This window comes from Liolophura sinensis, chromosome 7 (genome assembly GCF_032854445.1).
Source record: "Liolophura sinensis isolate JHLJ2023 chromosome 7, CUHK_Ljap_v2, whole genome shotgun sequence".
Classification (NCBI taxonomy): Eukaryota; Metazoa; Mollusca; class Polyplacophora; order Chitonida; family Chitonidae; genus Liolophura; species Liolophura sinensis.
The window spans coordinates 26890438-26904714 of record NC_088301.1 but is presented as its reverse complement, the minus strand read 5'-3'; the positions used below and the strand labels follow the sequence as shown (position 1 = coordinate 26904714).

The window sequence follows — 14277 nt, the reverse complement described above, 5'->3', positions numbered from 1 at the left end:
AACAAATCATTTAACTACATATTGTAGTCGGCTATTTCTGACATGATAACAGTAAATACCCCTAAATTGATGTGGTCTTACATTTATAATAATGGTGATTGCATGTTTTTATATAATCAAGTCTCCTGCTGTTGTAGCTTGCGATTGCAACCTATTAGCTAGGTCTAATTCCTCTTCGAAGGCCTGACATTTCGTTTAGTCTACGCTTATCCTCTTGTACGAAAAGATGTATGAGTAATCATGAATGCGCATGCATATATCTTATTATGATTTGTCTGAATGGGTTAGTTTGTGGGCACACAGTCGAAAGGCAGGGGAATTCATGGGTAGATAACTCTTGTGTAATCTCCGGTTTGGAAAAATGTGTAAGACTTACTTCCCCTTTGTTTCGTTTTCGCAACAGGAACCACGTGGGCCTTTGCATGGACGTAACATTCTGATGCGAAGTAGGGCTTGTCACAGGCTTCGAAGTGTCCCGTCAAAGAAGATCCCACTTGCAGTAAGATTATCCAGTACACTTTTAGTTTCTCTTCTTGCTTTGATTGGCTATTTCTTAAATCTTTAGTGGTGACAACTACTTGTTGATGGCCCGGACCATATAGACAACAACAACAACAACATGTCAAGATGTGTAAGATATTTTCAGATTTTGAATCTGCCTTGACTGGGTCCAAGCGGAGAAGTAAAACGTGTTACATCAAATATGTAATCCAAACTGAAGATAATATCGGAATAATGAAAATTTAATTATATATAAAGGCCTATACGTGATTACTAATTCAGTTAAATTAGGTTGGTTTTCGACAATTTCTGATACGAGGTTGGTAAATATCAGAATTTGTTGAAAATGGGTCCCAAATAAACTAATAAGACAACATGTCCATGGCCAGTTATTGCAAGACATGAAGTAATTTGCCAGATCAACATTTAAAAGGGCAATTACAGTGTCGATGTTCACTGAACCGTCAGCAATTTTACTAATGTATAAAACTGGAGTGAGTGAGAGCTCGTACTTAGCAATTTTTCAGTCGTGTGACGACAAAGGAATCCAGTGTAATGTAATGGAGTACACGTAATGTGTACAAACACTTCCTACAGCACTGTCCTGCAACAAGTAATGTGCCTCCTTGTTGCAGGCCAGATTTCCACCGCTCTTTTATCTAGTGCTGCTTCACCGAGATGCCTTCCTGAAGGCAAGTAAGCCGCACTGCGCGAGCCATTATACTGATACAGGTCAACCAGTCGTTGTACTATTCCCTTCATGCTGAACGCCAAGCGTAAGGTCTTAGGTGTGACGCAACCCAGGATTGAACCTGGATCTACCGCTCCCCAAGCAGATGCTCTACCAACTATGCTATCGGGACCGGTCGTGTATAAATTTGCATGTATCTTTATAATAAATCTATGCCTCCACATTTGCAGCATCAATCTGTTAGTGTAATTCACAGTGTACAGGAAATTGTTAACATTCAATCCTTGTGAATTACCTTCATGCTTGCAGTAATCATGCATTTTGTGTCAGTTGTGTTGAGTATATTATACCCACAGTAATGGGAACCAGTCAAACACCCGGCAGCAGAACGTTGAGGTCATTTTGCTGGCATCAACCTTTCCTTTCCCAGCTCAGTATCATGACGTTACATAGAACACTGTAGACATTGCGTCACAATCCACTTTTGACGAAACAATGGTTGAAGATCCTGCTTCACACTAGCGCCACCTCACTACTTAATTAAAAAATACTCTGCCTCCCCATTGCATGGCTTATACATTGAATGAAGTCTTGAGGCTGAGGATGAAATGATACTCAACTCCACAAAAGCCAGTTCTCTTTATTTAACATAAAACAACTGGTACAGCCCTATGTGAATAGGTAATCTTATTTGACATCTGGTTTATGTTTTAAAGTCACACTGATGTGCGTATAATCTTGTATATTAGTATACTTTCAGCACTGACATAAAGCTGATTATTTACCACGACAAATTTGTGTTGGTTGATTATTGTGTTTAATCTTTATCAGTTTTGGTAAAGTGATGGCATTGAGAATGAAAAGTTGTTACAGTACATTACAAAAAGATGCATTTGTCATATTTCAGTGTATACAAGCTGTACATGTAGATATTTCAAATGTAAAATGGCTTTGACATGTTTCTTTTGCGACTTGGTTAAGGTTTAAAAGGTGAACTGCTTTGTTATTTCAGGGTTAAGAGTACAGGTGTGCCCCTAAGAAAACAAGTTGTCTTTCTGTCAAAGACAGTTAGCTGTTCCCCGCTGCAGTACCCTACAGCAGCAGTATGAATAAGGAAGAGAAAATAAATTTCCTGAAATCTGCCTCGGAGGAGGAAAGAAAAGCGTATTTCAGGAAAATGGATGAAGATTTAGAAGCCTTCATCATGAAGAAATCCAAAGCAGCAGCGAAAAAAAGAGAAAATGAGCCAGAAGAAAAGAACCTTGATGAAGTTTTTGAGGTTGTAAATAAATACTACTTTTGACAGTTTTGATACCAACAAACAGTTGACAAAAGTTGTTTAATTTAGCGACATATTGTTTGAATAGTTTAACTGATCATTAGCATGCTGTTGGTTTATTTTGTTAGAATGCAGTAGAATAGCTATAACACATTGTGATTGTTTACTGTAAAGGTTAGATATTGTTAACAAGTGTAAAGGTGGAATCGTGAAAAAAGTTTAGTATTTCTTATATTTGTGTTGAATAGAAATTCGAAAAGAAGAAAGAAAAGCTGCTTAAAATATATATGAAAGTATCTGGTTAGAAAGTAAGATGAGCTGTTTGCCTCTTTCCTCAGTTCTGTTGTTCTTCATAGGGGAGATCACGCTGTTCGACCTTTAAAATGTGGATTTTCTCACTTTGCCTTCAATGTAACTGCTAGTATGAGCGAAACCAAGATGTCCATGTACAGTGATAGGGTTACCTTCCCTATGAAGGCAATACAGCCAGTCCTATTTTAGGACGTACATTGTTATTGATTTTATTGGTGTTTTTTTTTTATAGGAACTACAGAGACATCCAGCCTTTGTGAAGGAGCTTGACTTCAGTAAACCTCTCCATCCATTGGTTGAGGGACTGATTGACCTTAAGTACAACTCTGAAGATGCTAAAGGTGTAGACCAAAGATTTTAGAATTGTAAAATAATAGGATAAAAATTTAAAATAAATTTAAAATAAAATTTACTTGCTTAGAAGGTGTGGCCTGGGGAGGAGTTAGGTGAGATGACTATTAATGAAAAGTTGAAGAATATTATATGTTAAGGGCATATCATATTGGGCAGAGAATGACGTGACAGTGTGCTTATATTATATTGATATTGGTAAAACTTACCAAGAGTGAAGAAAAGACAGTGAATAATATAACTTGAGTTATTAAGGAAGAAGGGTGGAAACAGGCCTGAACGGCCATAGACACTCCAAAAATCAATTTTTAATCAGGAATTCTTACAAAGTCATTGAAGGCACCATGTCAGAGCTACCGGAAACACGTTGTCATATCTCTCGTACGACAAATATATGTGGTTAAAAGGGAAAACAGGGATGTAAGCAGAAAGAGCAGCATGTGTCCTTGGGTTACACATATTGGTGATGTCTGATTCGTTTAGTTATCTCGATGTATGCAATTTTGCTTACTTTGAAATGCTATATCTTGGTTGTGCAACCCAAAAAAAATGTCATGCTTTTCAGACTTGCTGTGGGTTCCTTTATCTATGCATTTATACATTTGGTCTAGATTCCTCTTTGGCTGTATGTTGGAAGGCCTGCCAGCAGTCTGTGGATGGTCGTGGGTTTCCACCCACTATAATGCTGGCTGCCATCGCATAAGTGAAATATTCTTGAGTATGGCGTAAAACAGCAATCAAATAAATAAATAAATAAATCTTTGCCTTTACGTGGGAAGGCCTACCAGCAACCTGGGGATGGTCGTGGGTTCCCCCCGGGCTCTGCTGGGTTTCCTCCCACCATAATGCCGGCTGTCATCGTACAAGTGAAATATTCTTGAGTATGGCATAAAACACTTATCAGATGAATAAAATAAATATGTTTGGTCTAGTATTGTCTTTTAAAGTCTCTCACATTCACAAGTAATGGCCGTCTTGAAATGATCATTTTTCTTTATCCTGTTTTTTTTTTTTTTTTGTTTTCCTCAGAAAAAGCCACAAATTACAAAGAGGAAGGCAATCGATTATTTAAAGAGAAGAAATACCGTTTGGCGATTGACAACTACACTGAAGGAATTCAGGCCCAGAGTGAGGATAAACTGCTTAATGCTATACTGTATACAAACAGGGCCTTGACACATTATCATCTAGGTAAGGGGAGATAAATATGTATGTGAGGTGACCCATCTGCTTTACTAGATGTAAACATTCATGGTCTTAAAGGATAGAGGTTCAAACCCCGTCTGGGCCACCCTGTCATTGAAGGATTTATGAAATGTAATTGTGAAATGGTCAGTGTGAATGCTTAGTCTCTGTGCTGATGCTGGTAGTACAGAAATGAAAAGAAAAGGTGAAAGCAGTTGTCATCGGTACCTGGAAATCGGACACCCAGGAGAAGTCTAAAGTGGGACATATTTTGTCAGTTTAGTGATTTTGAATATTTTACAGAAGATATATGTCATATATGAAACTGTAACAGACAACATGTTTGACGTCGCGCAACAAAAGACTTATGATGTGTAATTCATAATTTGTGACAGCGCCACCTGTTGTGAAAGGAGTGAGTAAGTGAGCGAGTGCTTGGGGTTTGACGTCGTACTTAACAAAGTTTTTCAGTCATATGACGATGAAGGAATCCTTAGAGTACATGTTATGTGTCTCCTTGTTGTAGGACAGATTTCCACCACTCTTTTATCTAGTGCTGCTTCACTGAGACGCCTTACCGAAGGCAAGTAAGCCACCCCACCGGAGCCATTATACTGATACGGGTCATCCACTCATGCTGAACGCCAAGAAAGGAAGTTACAACTTCCTCTTTTAGAGTCTTAGGTGTGACTCGACCCAGGATTGACCCTGGATCTACTGCTCTTGAAGCGGACGCTCTACCTACTGTGCTATCGGGGCAGGTGTTGTGAAAGGAAAATTCTCCACAACCCTAGTACTTGTACATATGGAAACAAATATTTATGCAAGTTTTCCATGAGCACTTAGGGTACATATACCTATAATAGGCCTATGCGCATATTTAAACCATTCTGCTAACTTGCTTCCAGAGCTGTAAAGAAACTGGTCTTATAATTGCTAGGGCACAGTAGGTGTGGGTTCAGTGAGGGGATTTTCAAGTTGGACCTCTTTTACTGATAAAGGTAGAAAAAGTCCAGCTGTGTCATGTGACCTGTCAAAATGTCAGGCAACTATTGTTGATCACATTTACTATAACATGGGTTGACCAACGATGGAGAAAATTGAAAAGTTTCTATAAGAAAATAGGTTTCATTTGAGCCTCTGGAGCAGGGTGAGACAGGTGATCGGTAAATTAATGTCAACAAAGATTGCCTAACATTTTTGACAAGTCATGTGATACAATTGGACTGTTTTTACCTTTAACGACAAAAGAGTTCGATCATGAAACTCCTCGATTCAGGTCTGCATTTTTAGCTTCTTGGTACATGTAGCAATAATCAGCTGACGAGGCTTGTATACCGTTTGGGTCATGAAACATTTGTTGAAGGCCACCTTCTTGCACCCCGGTATGTCACACATGAAAGAGTTTGTCATTAACTTGCTAATGGTCGCCTGCCCCCCACCCAGGCCTCAGGTTTCCTCCACCCATAAAATTGACTGTTATCATGAGCTTTTTTTTTTCACACATTTTCCTGTACATGTATTTAGGGATGTTGGTTTCAGGTAACCTGAGGACAGCCATAAATAACTGTATCATTGCCAGGAAGTTTGTCCCAGAGCACAAAAAAGCTATCTACAGAGGTAAGATGCAGAAATTGTAAGATACAAGATGACAGGTACATGTAGTGCATGTGTCTAGCCTATAAAATGTGTCACAAATTATACAGCAACTTTTTGGTCTGGGTTTTTTTTTTGTTTTCATTTGTCAGTAAAATGTCAAATGAAGAAATACTAAAAGAAATTTCGCATTTACAAATTATATTGTTATTATTATTATATTATTATTTATCATATTCAAAGTACAGTAAATTATATAAATTATTTCATTTATTTTTTGGTGTTCAAAAGTTCTGTGTATGGTTGACACCTGATATGTTTTCATCTACAGGTACTCATTTTCAGATATCAGTTTTACTCATGTTCTTACTGAGAAACTCTGGTTAGCACTGGTCACATTTGATGTCACATGACTTCTTTCCGCTTACAGGTTGCGTGTGCTCTCTAGACCTGAAGAAATATGAAGAATGCCTGAAATGGTGTGATCTGGGACTGGCAATATCCTTTATCATTTTATTTTTATATGCCCTAATCTAGCTGGGTGGGCGGATGCCTTTTATGATCTTAAAGGGCACCTGAGATAATTAAAAGGCTAGTTGTTGTCAGATTTGATCTATTTTTTGCCTATAAAAGGCACAGCATTCGGAAGAACAGCATCCGAGACCTTGAATTTACCTATATTATGCCCTCTTTCACAACTTTCGTTTATTTGCCTTGGTACCTAGAATTTTCAGAAAATATTTTCCTTTACCAGCTAACTTAGAACCAGGCAACAAGAGTATCTCTGATATGAGGGTCCTGGCAGAGAAGTTACTGGTGAGTTACATTGCAAATAAATGGGGGTGGATAATTACCCAGGAGCCTCTCACCTATAATGTTGCTGTGAGTTCAAGTCCAGCTCATGTTGGCTTCCTCTCCGGCAACCAGCAGATGGTCGTGGGTTTCCCCCACGCTCTACCCAGTTCCTCCCGCCATAATGCTGTCTGCTGTCGTATAATTTTTTCTCGTTATAAACTTGGTGTCTTATTTCAGACTGATTATTGGGTGTAATCTTCTACTGGTACACTTGATTTCTCATCATAATTTCAAAGTCAGGAGACCCGGGATCAAACCTGGGTCGGGTCATTTCAAAGATTTTACAAATGGTACTTGGTGCTGCCTCGCTTGGCGCTCAGCACTGAAAGATTAGAGGAAGGAAAGAGGGCTGGTTGGCCCTCTGTCAGTATAACGTGACTGAGTTGGGTGTCATGTCTGGTGTCTTCGGAATGATGCTTCAGTGGCGGCAACACTTTGCCGACATGGACTCACTCTGCCACAAGGAGACACAGTATATGTACACACGCCTAATGACTCCTCGTCGTCATGAGACTGAAAAATTATTTAACCCCAATGTTAAATCCCAAGCATTTACTCACTCATTCATCCATTCACTCGTCAGAATTTGGTGTCTTATTTCAAATTGGTCATTGAGCATAATTATTTTACTCCCACTTCTACCTTCTTCATCTAAAGGGAATTCTTTTCAGAATAATATATCTGTCCAAACTCAGAAATATTAAAAGTGTTTTTCTTGTAAGCATGTTAAAGTAGAAAGCAAGAGACTAATATAAACCAGGGCATGTATCTGATGCTAATACAGTGTGTCTTAATCCGGTCTGACTTTAATACCATGCCTTTTGATTGAATTATACTAGTCTTATACTGTAAATCTTTAACCCTCTCCTTACTACTGGGTAAGAGCGTCCGCTGCGGAAGCGGTAGACCCAGTGTCAATCCTGGGTCAAGTCACACCTAAGACCTTAAAAGAGGAAGTTGTAATTTCCTCGCTTGGTATTCAGCATGATGGTGATAGTGCAACGACTGGTTGACCCATATCAGTATAATGGCTCGGGCGGGGCGGCTTACTTGCCTTTGGTAAGGCATCTCAGTGAAGCAGCACTAGATAAAAGAGCAGTGGAAATCCGTCCTGCAACAAGGAGGCACATTACATGCATTCTAAGGATTCCTTTGTCGTCATATGACTGAAAAATTGTTAAGTACGATGTTAAACCCCAAGCACTCACTCACTCACTCACTCTGACTTTAATACCATAACTATTGATTGAATTATACTAGTCTTGTACTGTAATTCTTCAACCCTTACACACATTTGCAAAGTGTTTATTCAAGCATATTATGAAGGTATTATCAACACTGAATGAAGTTAAAACTATACTTTTTGTGAAACCCTGAAACTGGCCAATCCGCTGAAAGTGTAATTTTGTCTCCATAGTCAAATATAAAAAGTGCATAAATTGCACTGGAAGTTGCTCTTTCATATGCAGAAAGGTTGAGGAATTACAGTGCATGTATTTTAGACTGTATGAAATAAAATGTGTGTTAAGGTTCATTTTAAAGGAAAAAAAAAATCAGATGAAAGAGCGTCAAAACTTATTTGCAAATATGATCTTTAATATTTTTTTTGGATTTATTTTTCAAGAGAAAAGGGTATTTGAAAGTATTTTTGCATGGTGGGTATTTGGGACCAACTTTTGGTATTTGTCGTTGTTGCACAATATTGTTCTAAATAAGGATGTGATAAATTTATTTGAATGTAAATTTGTTGTTTATATCAAAACATACGCATTTAACCTAAATCAAGATAATATTTATGAACATATTAAAAATATGAATATGATCCAAATTGAGGTTTAATACATTTGTTCGCTGAACAGAAAAAATTCTAGTGCAAACATATTTATTAAACCTGTGTTACATTCTCATTTATGACATTATTAAACAAAGACTATAAATACCAAAAGGTTGTCCCAAATACCCACCATACAAAAAATTATTTTCAAGTGTCTTTTTCTCCTTAAGGAAAAATCAAGAAAAATATTGAAGACCACATGTAGCAATAATTTTTTGCACTCTTTCATCTGAACTTTGTCATTTTTATGTTTTCTCCACCTTTAATAATCAAGTAACCTACTCTAAGAAAAGTTTGATATTGCCGTATACGTATAGTTGTTATATACCACGTCACTATATTTGCACTGCTCCATTATTTTGCTCCTCTGTTTTCAGAAAGTTCAGGAGAGAGACAGGAGGAAAGAGTTAGCAAAAGAGAGGAGAGAGTTAAACGCAGAGAAGGAGCTCATCAGTGTCATACAGGTGAGTTATGCTGTGCAGATACAGAGACTAGTGTGGACTTTTTCTGACAACTGGTACTTTTAGTGTTTGCGTTTGCTTATGTAGGGCTAGTGTTCCCTTATGTGGGACTAGTGTTTGCTTATGTGGGGCAAGCGTTTACTTGTGTGGGGCTAGCGTTTGCTTATGTGGGGCTAGCGTTTGCTTATGTGGGGCTAGCATTTGCTTATGTGGGGCTAGTGTTCGCTTATGTAGGGCTAGTGTTCTTGCACTTCTAGTAAAGGGCTTTCGAGAAATGACCTAATGACAGCAAGACACATTTAATCCCTTTGTGATGTCATCACTTCATGCCACAGTAAGATCAGTCTATGAAATTTGCCATTGGTCCAAAACAATTGTGTTAATAATTTATGAATTATGCTATCCTGGGAATTACAATGTAGAAAACGTGTCAAAATTCATGCAGTTTTTTTTCTTAGATACATAAACTACTGTAATACTACAATGCTATGTATAATGAAACATTGGTTTTGGAGACACAGTGTTGGCATAAATTCATTATTCAAAAACTGCGTATTTGGGCACCTCAGGTAAAGAAGAAGACAGCGCCTGGCTAAAACATGTTTCAATTGAAAGAAGGATAGTCAAGCTTTCACACTTTATTATTTTAATGAGATTTCACCGAAAAACACGTAGAACAAAATAACAATACTGCACAAATGGCTAGTGTAAATTGAAGCAGCCATCCTGAGATTTTATCCAATCAGACACGTTGCTATCAGATTGCGCGGCCTAAGCTGTGACGTAGGCTTTACCCATGTACTCCATGAAGTGACATATGATAACACAAAACTACAGCATAAGACATCATTTTGAGATCGTTTACAACGATTTATTTACATTTAGGTGAAGGGCCATTTCATAAAGTGTTGTGGGACAGGTTTGTATCATTTCCGGACCACCACAGATGTAAAATCAGTTAATTTTCAAGCCGTGTAATATTCAACGACAGTATCACAAATCAATCAATCAGACATCAGCATACTGTCTCGGCCCAAACCGCATTCATCTCCCCAGTAGACCTTAGACCTACTTAAACATGCTGTTCAAATTATATAAATACATTTTTTGTCGTTCATGTTAGCGTTTAGACAGCAAGCAGTTGCTAAATAACGAATATCACAGTCAGTGAAATATACATTTGGGATGTCAAGGGTTTATGGAAATGAGAAGACGTCATCTCATCAGAGAGTGCTTAAAATCATATGATATAATATTTTTCTCTGAATTTATTAGAACTGAAGAAATTAAATTTTGCCGTCTCTTGCATACACGGGATGTACTTTTCAGTTTTCTTTTATAAAATCCAGTAAAATTATTGAAATGCTGTTATTGAAAAGCAGAGGTGCTTTCTCTGACGTTCGCGATAACTAGGTCAGCACTGCTGTCATTTTAGAAGCCACCGCTACAAGATTGAAGCATAAAATCCAGCAACAATCGAATGCCTAGATCAGCCTCAGTGGTACATAGATTTATTTCCATTTGTGTTGGGATTGAACATGAATCCAGTTGTACAACAATCTTATTGTAATTTTGTAAACACTTAATAGGGGTCAGAATTATCGTTACATGCACAACCCCTCCGGAAGCTACGACCTGAACCCTGACCGTGCTTCTGCAGGCTACTTGTGCATCTGCAGGCTACTTGTGCATCTGCAGGCTACTCGTGCATCTGCAGGCTACTCGTGCATCTGCAGGCTACTCGTGCATCTGCAGGCTACTCGTGCATCTGCAGGCTACTCATGCGTCTGCAGGCTACTTGTACACTGCATGAATGATACAGTAGGCCTACTGTGTGAACAGTTCAAGCAGTGCAAGAAATATCCTTCCAGTATGTCCAATTTCCAAGAAAACTATTTATCACTTGGTCCTTCATCGCCAAAGTCCACAACTTTAATCTACCATAGGCTACTGCTTAGACTATTATATAGGAAATACCTTCGACGTTAAAGAGCTAGATTAAACGTGACGTCACCTTGCCATTGATAATGGAGACACATTGAAGCTGTGAGAAGACACACTAAACTTTTACTGGGTTGAAAAAATATTTAATGCAGCAGTATTTGAATGGTAGTCTTTCAGTGGACATAAACATTAGCCAGGTGCTGTCTTACACTTTAAAGAAATTTCATCTGTTAAATAGATAACACAGCTCCAGCAAAGCCTCTTCTTTTTGAACATGTCTGTTTGTCCTTTGTCCTTGTGAAAACACTGCTCATACTTTCTCTCTAATATTAGAGTCGAGGAGTGAAGCTTGGCTGGGTGCCAGAAGTGAGTGACTCCTCACGTCTTGACCCTCTGTCCCTGACCAGCCTGGAGTCTCACCACCCCAGCGGGGCCAAGGTCCACCTGGATGACCAGGGCGTACTTAACTGGCCAGTCCTCTTCATGTACCCAGAACACACCATCACAGATTTCATCGAGGCCTTCAGAGAGACAGATCGGTGAGAGAGGCCAACTATAGTTTCATTAGATTTTTTTCATTCTTTTTGGGTTAGGCCACATCAAGTTAAATTGTTGTTTTATGGGCAGTATAAATTTTCTTTCAACGTGAGAGGAAGGGTATGAAAAAAAAAATGAAACCATCTAATTTGAGGACTGACCTAGGATTTTTTCTTGCTGGAGACATATTACATGATTATAAAGACTTGGAAAAAGGAAAGTCATAAAAATGTCATGATCGGAGAAAAAATAAAAAGGAGGATTTTTCAGTTTTATTTTCATTCCATTTTGATTGTTTTTGGTGTTGGCTCACTCGCAAAACACAAAATAAAAATTGGTGTCTCCTTATATACCAATGTTAAACTTGTCTAAGGTGTTGTGCATTTGAGCATGAAAACAGACAAAACTGTGGGAAATTTTTGCACATCTTGGCCTTGTCACAGGTAGCAACCTGTTGCATTTTTATGCTGATCTGGGTCTGGATTCGGGTTCAGGCATTTTTTAAATGATTCATCACCATTGGCAGCTAGGTCGTAAAGGCGTACTTTTCTGTTACGTTGTTGTTGTGCCTAGCAACAGTTGTGTGGAATGTGTAGAATGAGCCGGGGCAGGGATTTGCTCTTGCAAATGTACAGTACATGTACTTTCCTACTATGATAATTAGTTTGGGAGGGAGAGAAAGGAATTTGAAAAGAAATAAATGTACGTGACGATGCATCTGTTCAGTCTGGCTTGAAGCCCGCCTTCAAATTTTGGCCTTGTCATGTTCGGTTTAGTTTTCTGATAATGTTGCTGGAAACTAGAAGTTGTTGCCAACAAATAAGTTGTTTATTTCACACAGTTTATTGCTGGTGCACACAGTAATAATATCTCCAGATATTTTTAAAATAGATAGATATATCTAAAATATCTGTCATATTTTATTTAGTATGAGTTATGGTTTCCTTTCAGTTTTGTAGATCATCTTAACGTGATGTTTGGGCCAGATGTTGAGCCAGCGCCATGGGACGCAGACAAGAAGTACACACCAGAGAGCATAGAGGTCAGAGGTCACCGTCATGGAGACGAGTTGCCATGGTTACATTCATGCCCATGGCAGCTTATATGTAGAGATGACGATATTAGAGAAGGATCAATATTTTAACACTTTAAAAGGCAGATGAATTTGAATAATCTGAATGACATTATCTGTTGTGCCATCATAGATATTCTTTTCTCTTTGGTAAAATTGTTTCAAAAGTTGTCAAACCGTCTAATATTTTCAGTGAGGAATTACTCATTATCTAGCGCATGAAAAGGAATTGGGCAGTGGGAGTTCTAGCACTATAAATGTAACTGCAACCAAGAAAGATTGGAAATCCAGTATAATATAGCTGGGCACTTCTGTAAACGCGCATTGTACTGAAGTCTGGGCCTTTCTAGTTCAGATGGGTAAAGCTGGTTAGGTATGACTGTCAGCCTCATTGCAAATGAGATCAAGTCTTTGAATCTGGCTCTCACTGTAGCTAAAAGTGAAAAGGTTTGTCAGGTTCCTGACACAGGTTGGTGGTTTATTCCAGTTTCCTCCACAGATAAGTCGAACTACCATCATGCAAGTGAAAAATCCTCGAGCACAGCATTGAAAAACAAATGAAATACTTATTTATTTATTTATTTATTTGATTGGTGTTTTACCCCGTACTCAAGAATATTTCATTTATACGATGGTAGTCAGCATTATGGTGGGTGGAAACCGGGTTGTGCTGGGATATTGCTGGCAGACCTTCCCACGTACGGCCACAGAGGAAGTCAGCATGAGCTACAAATGAAATAAATAAGGTAAATAAATGTACTGAAGGTAGGGATGTTAGTGTTTATAAATGGGTCCAATGTGTTTAACGTAATATTGGGGCTTCCTCTCCGGCCGACGTGGGAAGGTCTGCCAGCAACCTGCGGATGGTCGTGGGTTTCCCCCGGGCTGTGCCCGGTTCCCACCCACCATAATGCTGGCCGCCGTCGAATAAGTGAAATATTCTTGAGTACTGCGTAAAACACCAATCAAATAAATAAATAAATTTAATGTAATATTAGCAGCTGTGCAGTGTGTGGATTAATAGTATTTTGGGATGCTTTCAGATTTACTTTGAAGACAAAGAATTTGAAAAATTGTACCAGGTGGATAAATACTCCAGTCTTCAGGAAGCTTTGAGGCATGACAGGTAAATAGGAGTGTATTTATGCTGTTTTTTCCACTGCCTGTCAGAAAATGCACCAACTGTTCCTGATTGCATTTTGAAATTGGCACACCGCCATAACCATGTTATCAGAGAATTAAAGAAGTCACATGACTTGATGATTTTTGCTCAATTTTCCATATTTAACAATTTATTTGATTGTGGTAGGTCGTTTGTTTCCATGCAATAAATGCTCCAACCACTTGTATTACCGATTTCGATAAAATTTTGTGTGAAAATTTGTTTTTTGCACTTCCTCAGACCAAGTGCAAAAAACCAACTCGACCAGTGCATAAGTGGACAAGACTTACATGTATTTAATTTGTTTTCTTTTTTAGGTACCGAGTTCATGCAGGCACACCAGCTTTCATACTTATTGTTTCCGGGTCTAAATTCCGAGAAGTGTTTCTCTCCAGGAGTAATACAGGACAGTAAATGTATAAACTTGTAACAAATGACAGTGTATAGTATGTATAGTAAATCCGTGGTCTTATTTCAACTGCTTTTTTTTTTTTATT

At 38.4% G+C, this 14277-nt stretch overlaps 1 protein-coding gene across 2 annotated transcripts; it reads left to right on the top strand.

The window, feature by feature from the left end:
• The first annotated feature begins 402 nt into the window (after nt 1-402).
• On the top strand, nt 403-14252 carry LOC135471560 (tetratricopeptide repeat protein 4-like). Of its 2 annotated transcripts, none has more exons than XM_064750839.1 (12): nt 403-499; nt 2205-2471; nt 3016-3124; nt 4164-4262; nt 5862-5939; nt 6346-6413; nt 6675-6731; nt 8982-9068; nt 11343-11548; nt 12498-12588; nt 13662-13744; nt 14098-14252. In XM_064750839.1, exons 2-12 carry the CDS (start codon nt 2298-2300, stop codon nt 14192-14194), a joined length of 1149 nt encoding a protein of 382 aa, XP_064606909.1. In that variant the 5' UTR covers nt 403-499; nt 2205-2297; the 3' UTR covers nt 14195-14252. The 2 variants fall into 2 exon arrangements, with proteins under 2 accessions (XP_064606909.1, XP_064606908.1); XM_064750838.1 differs by having other exon boundaries at nt 4164-4325.
• The last annotated feature ends 25 nt before the right edge of the window (nt 14253-14277 follow it).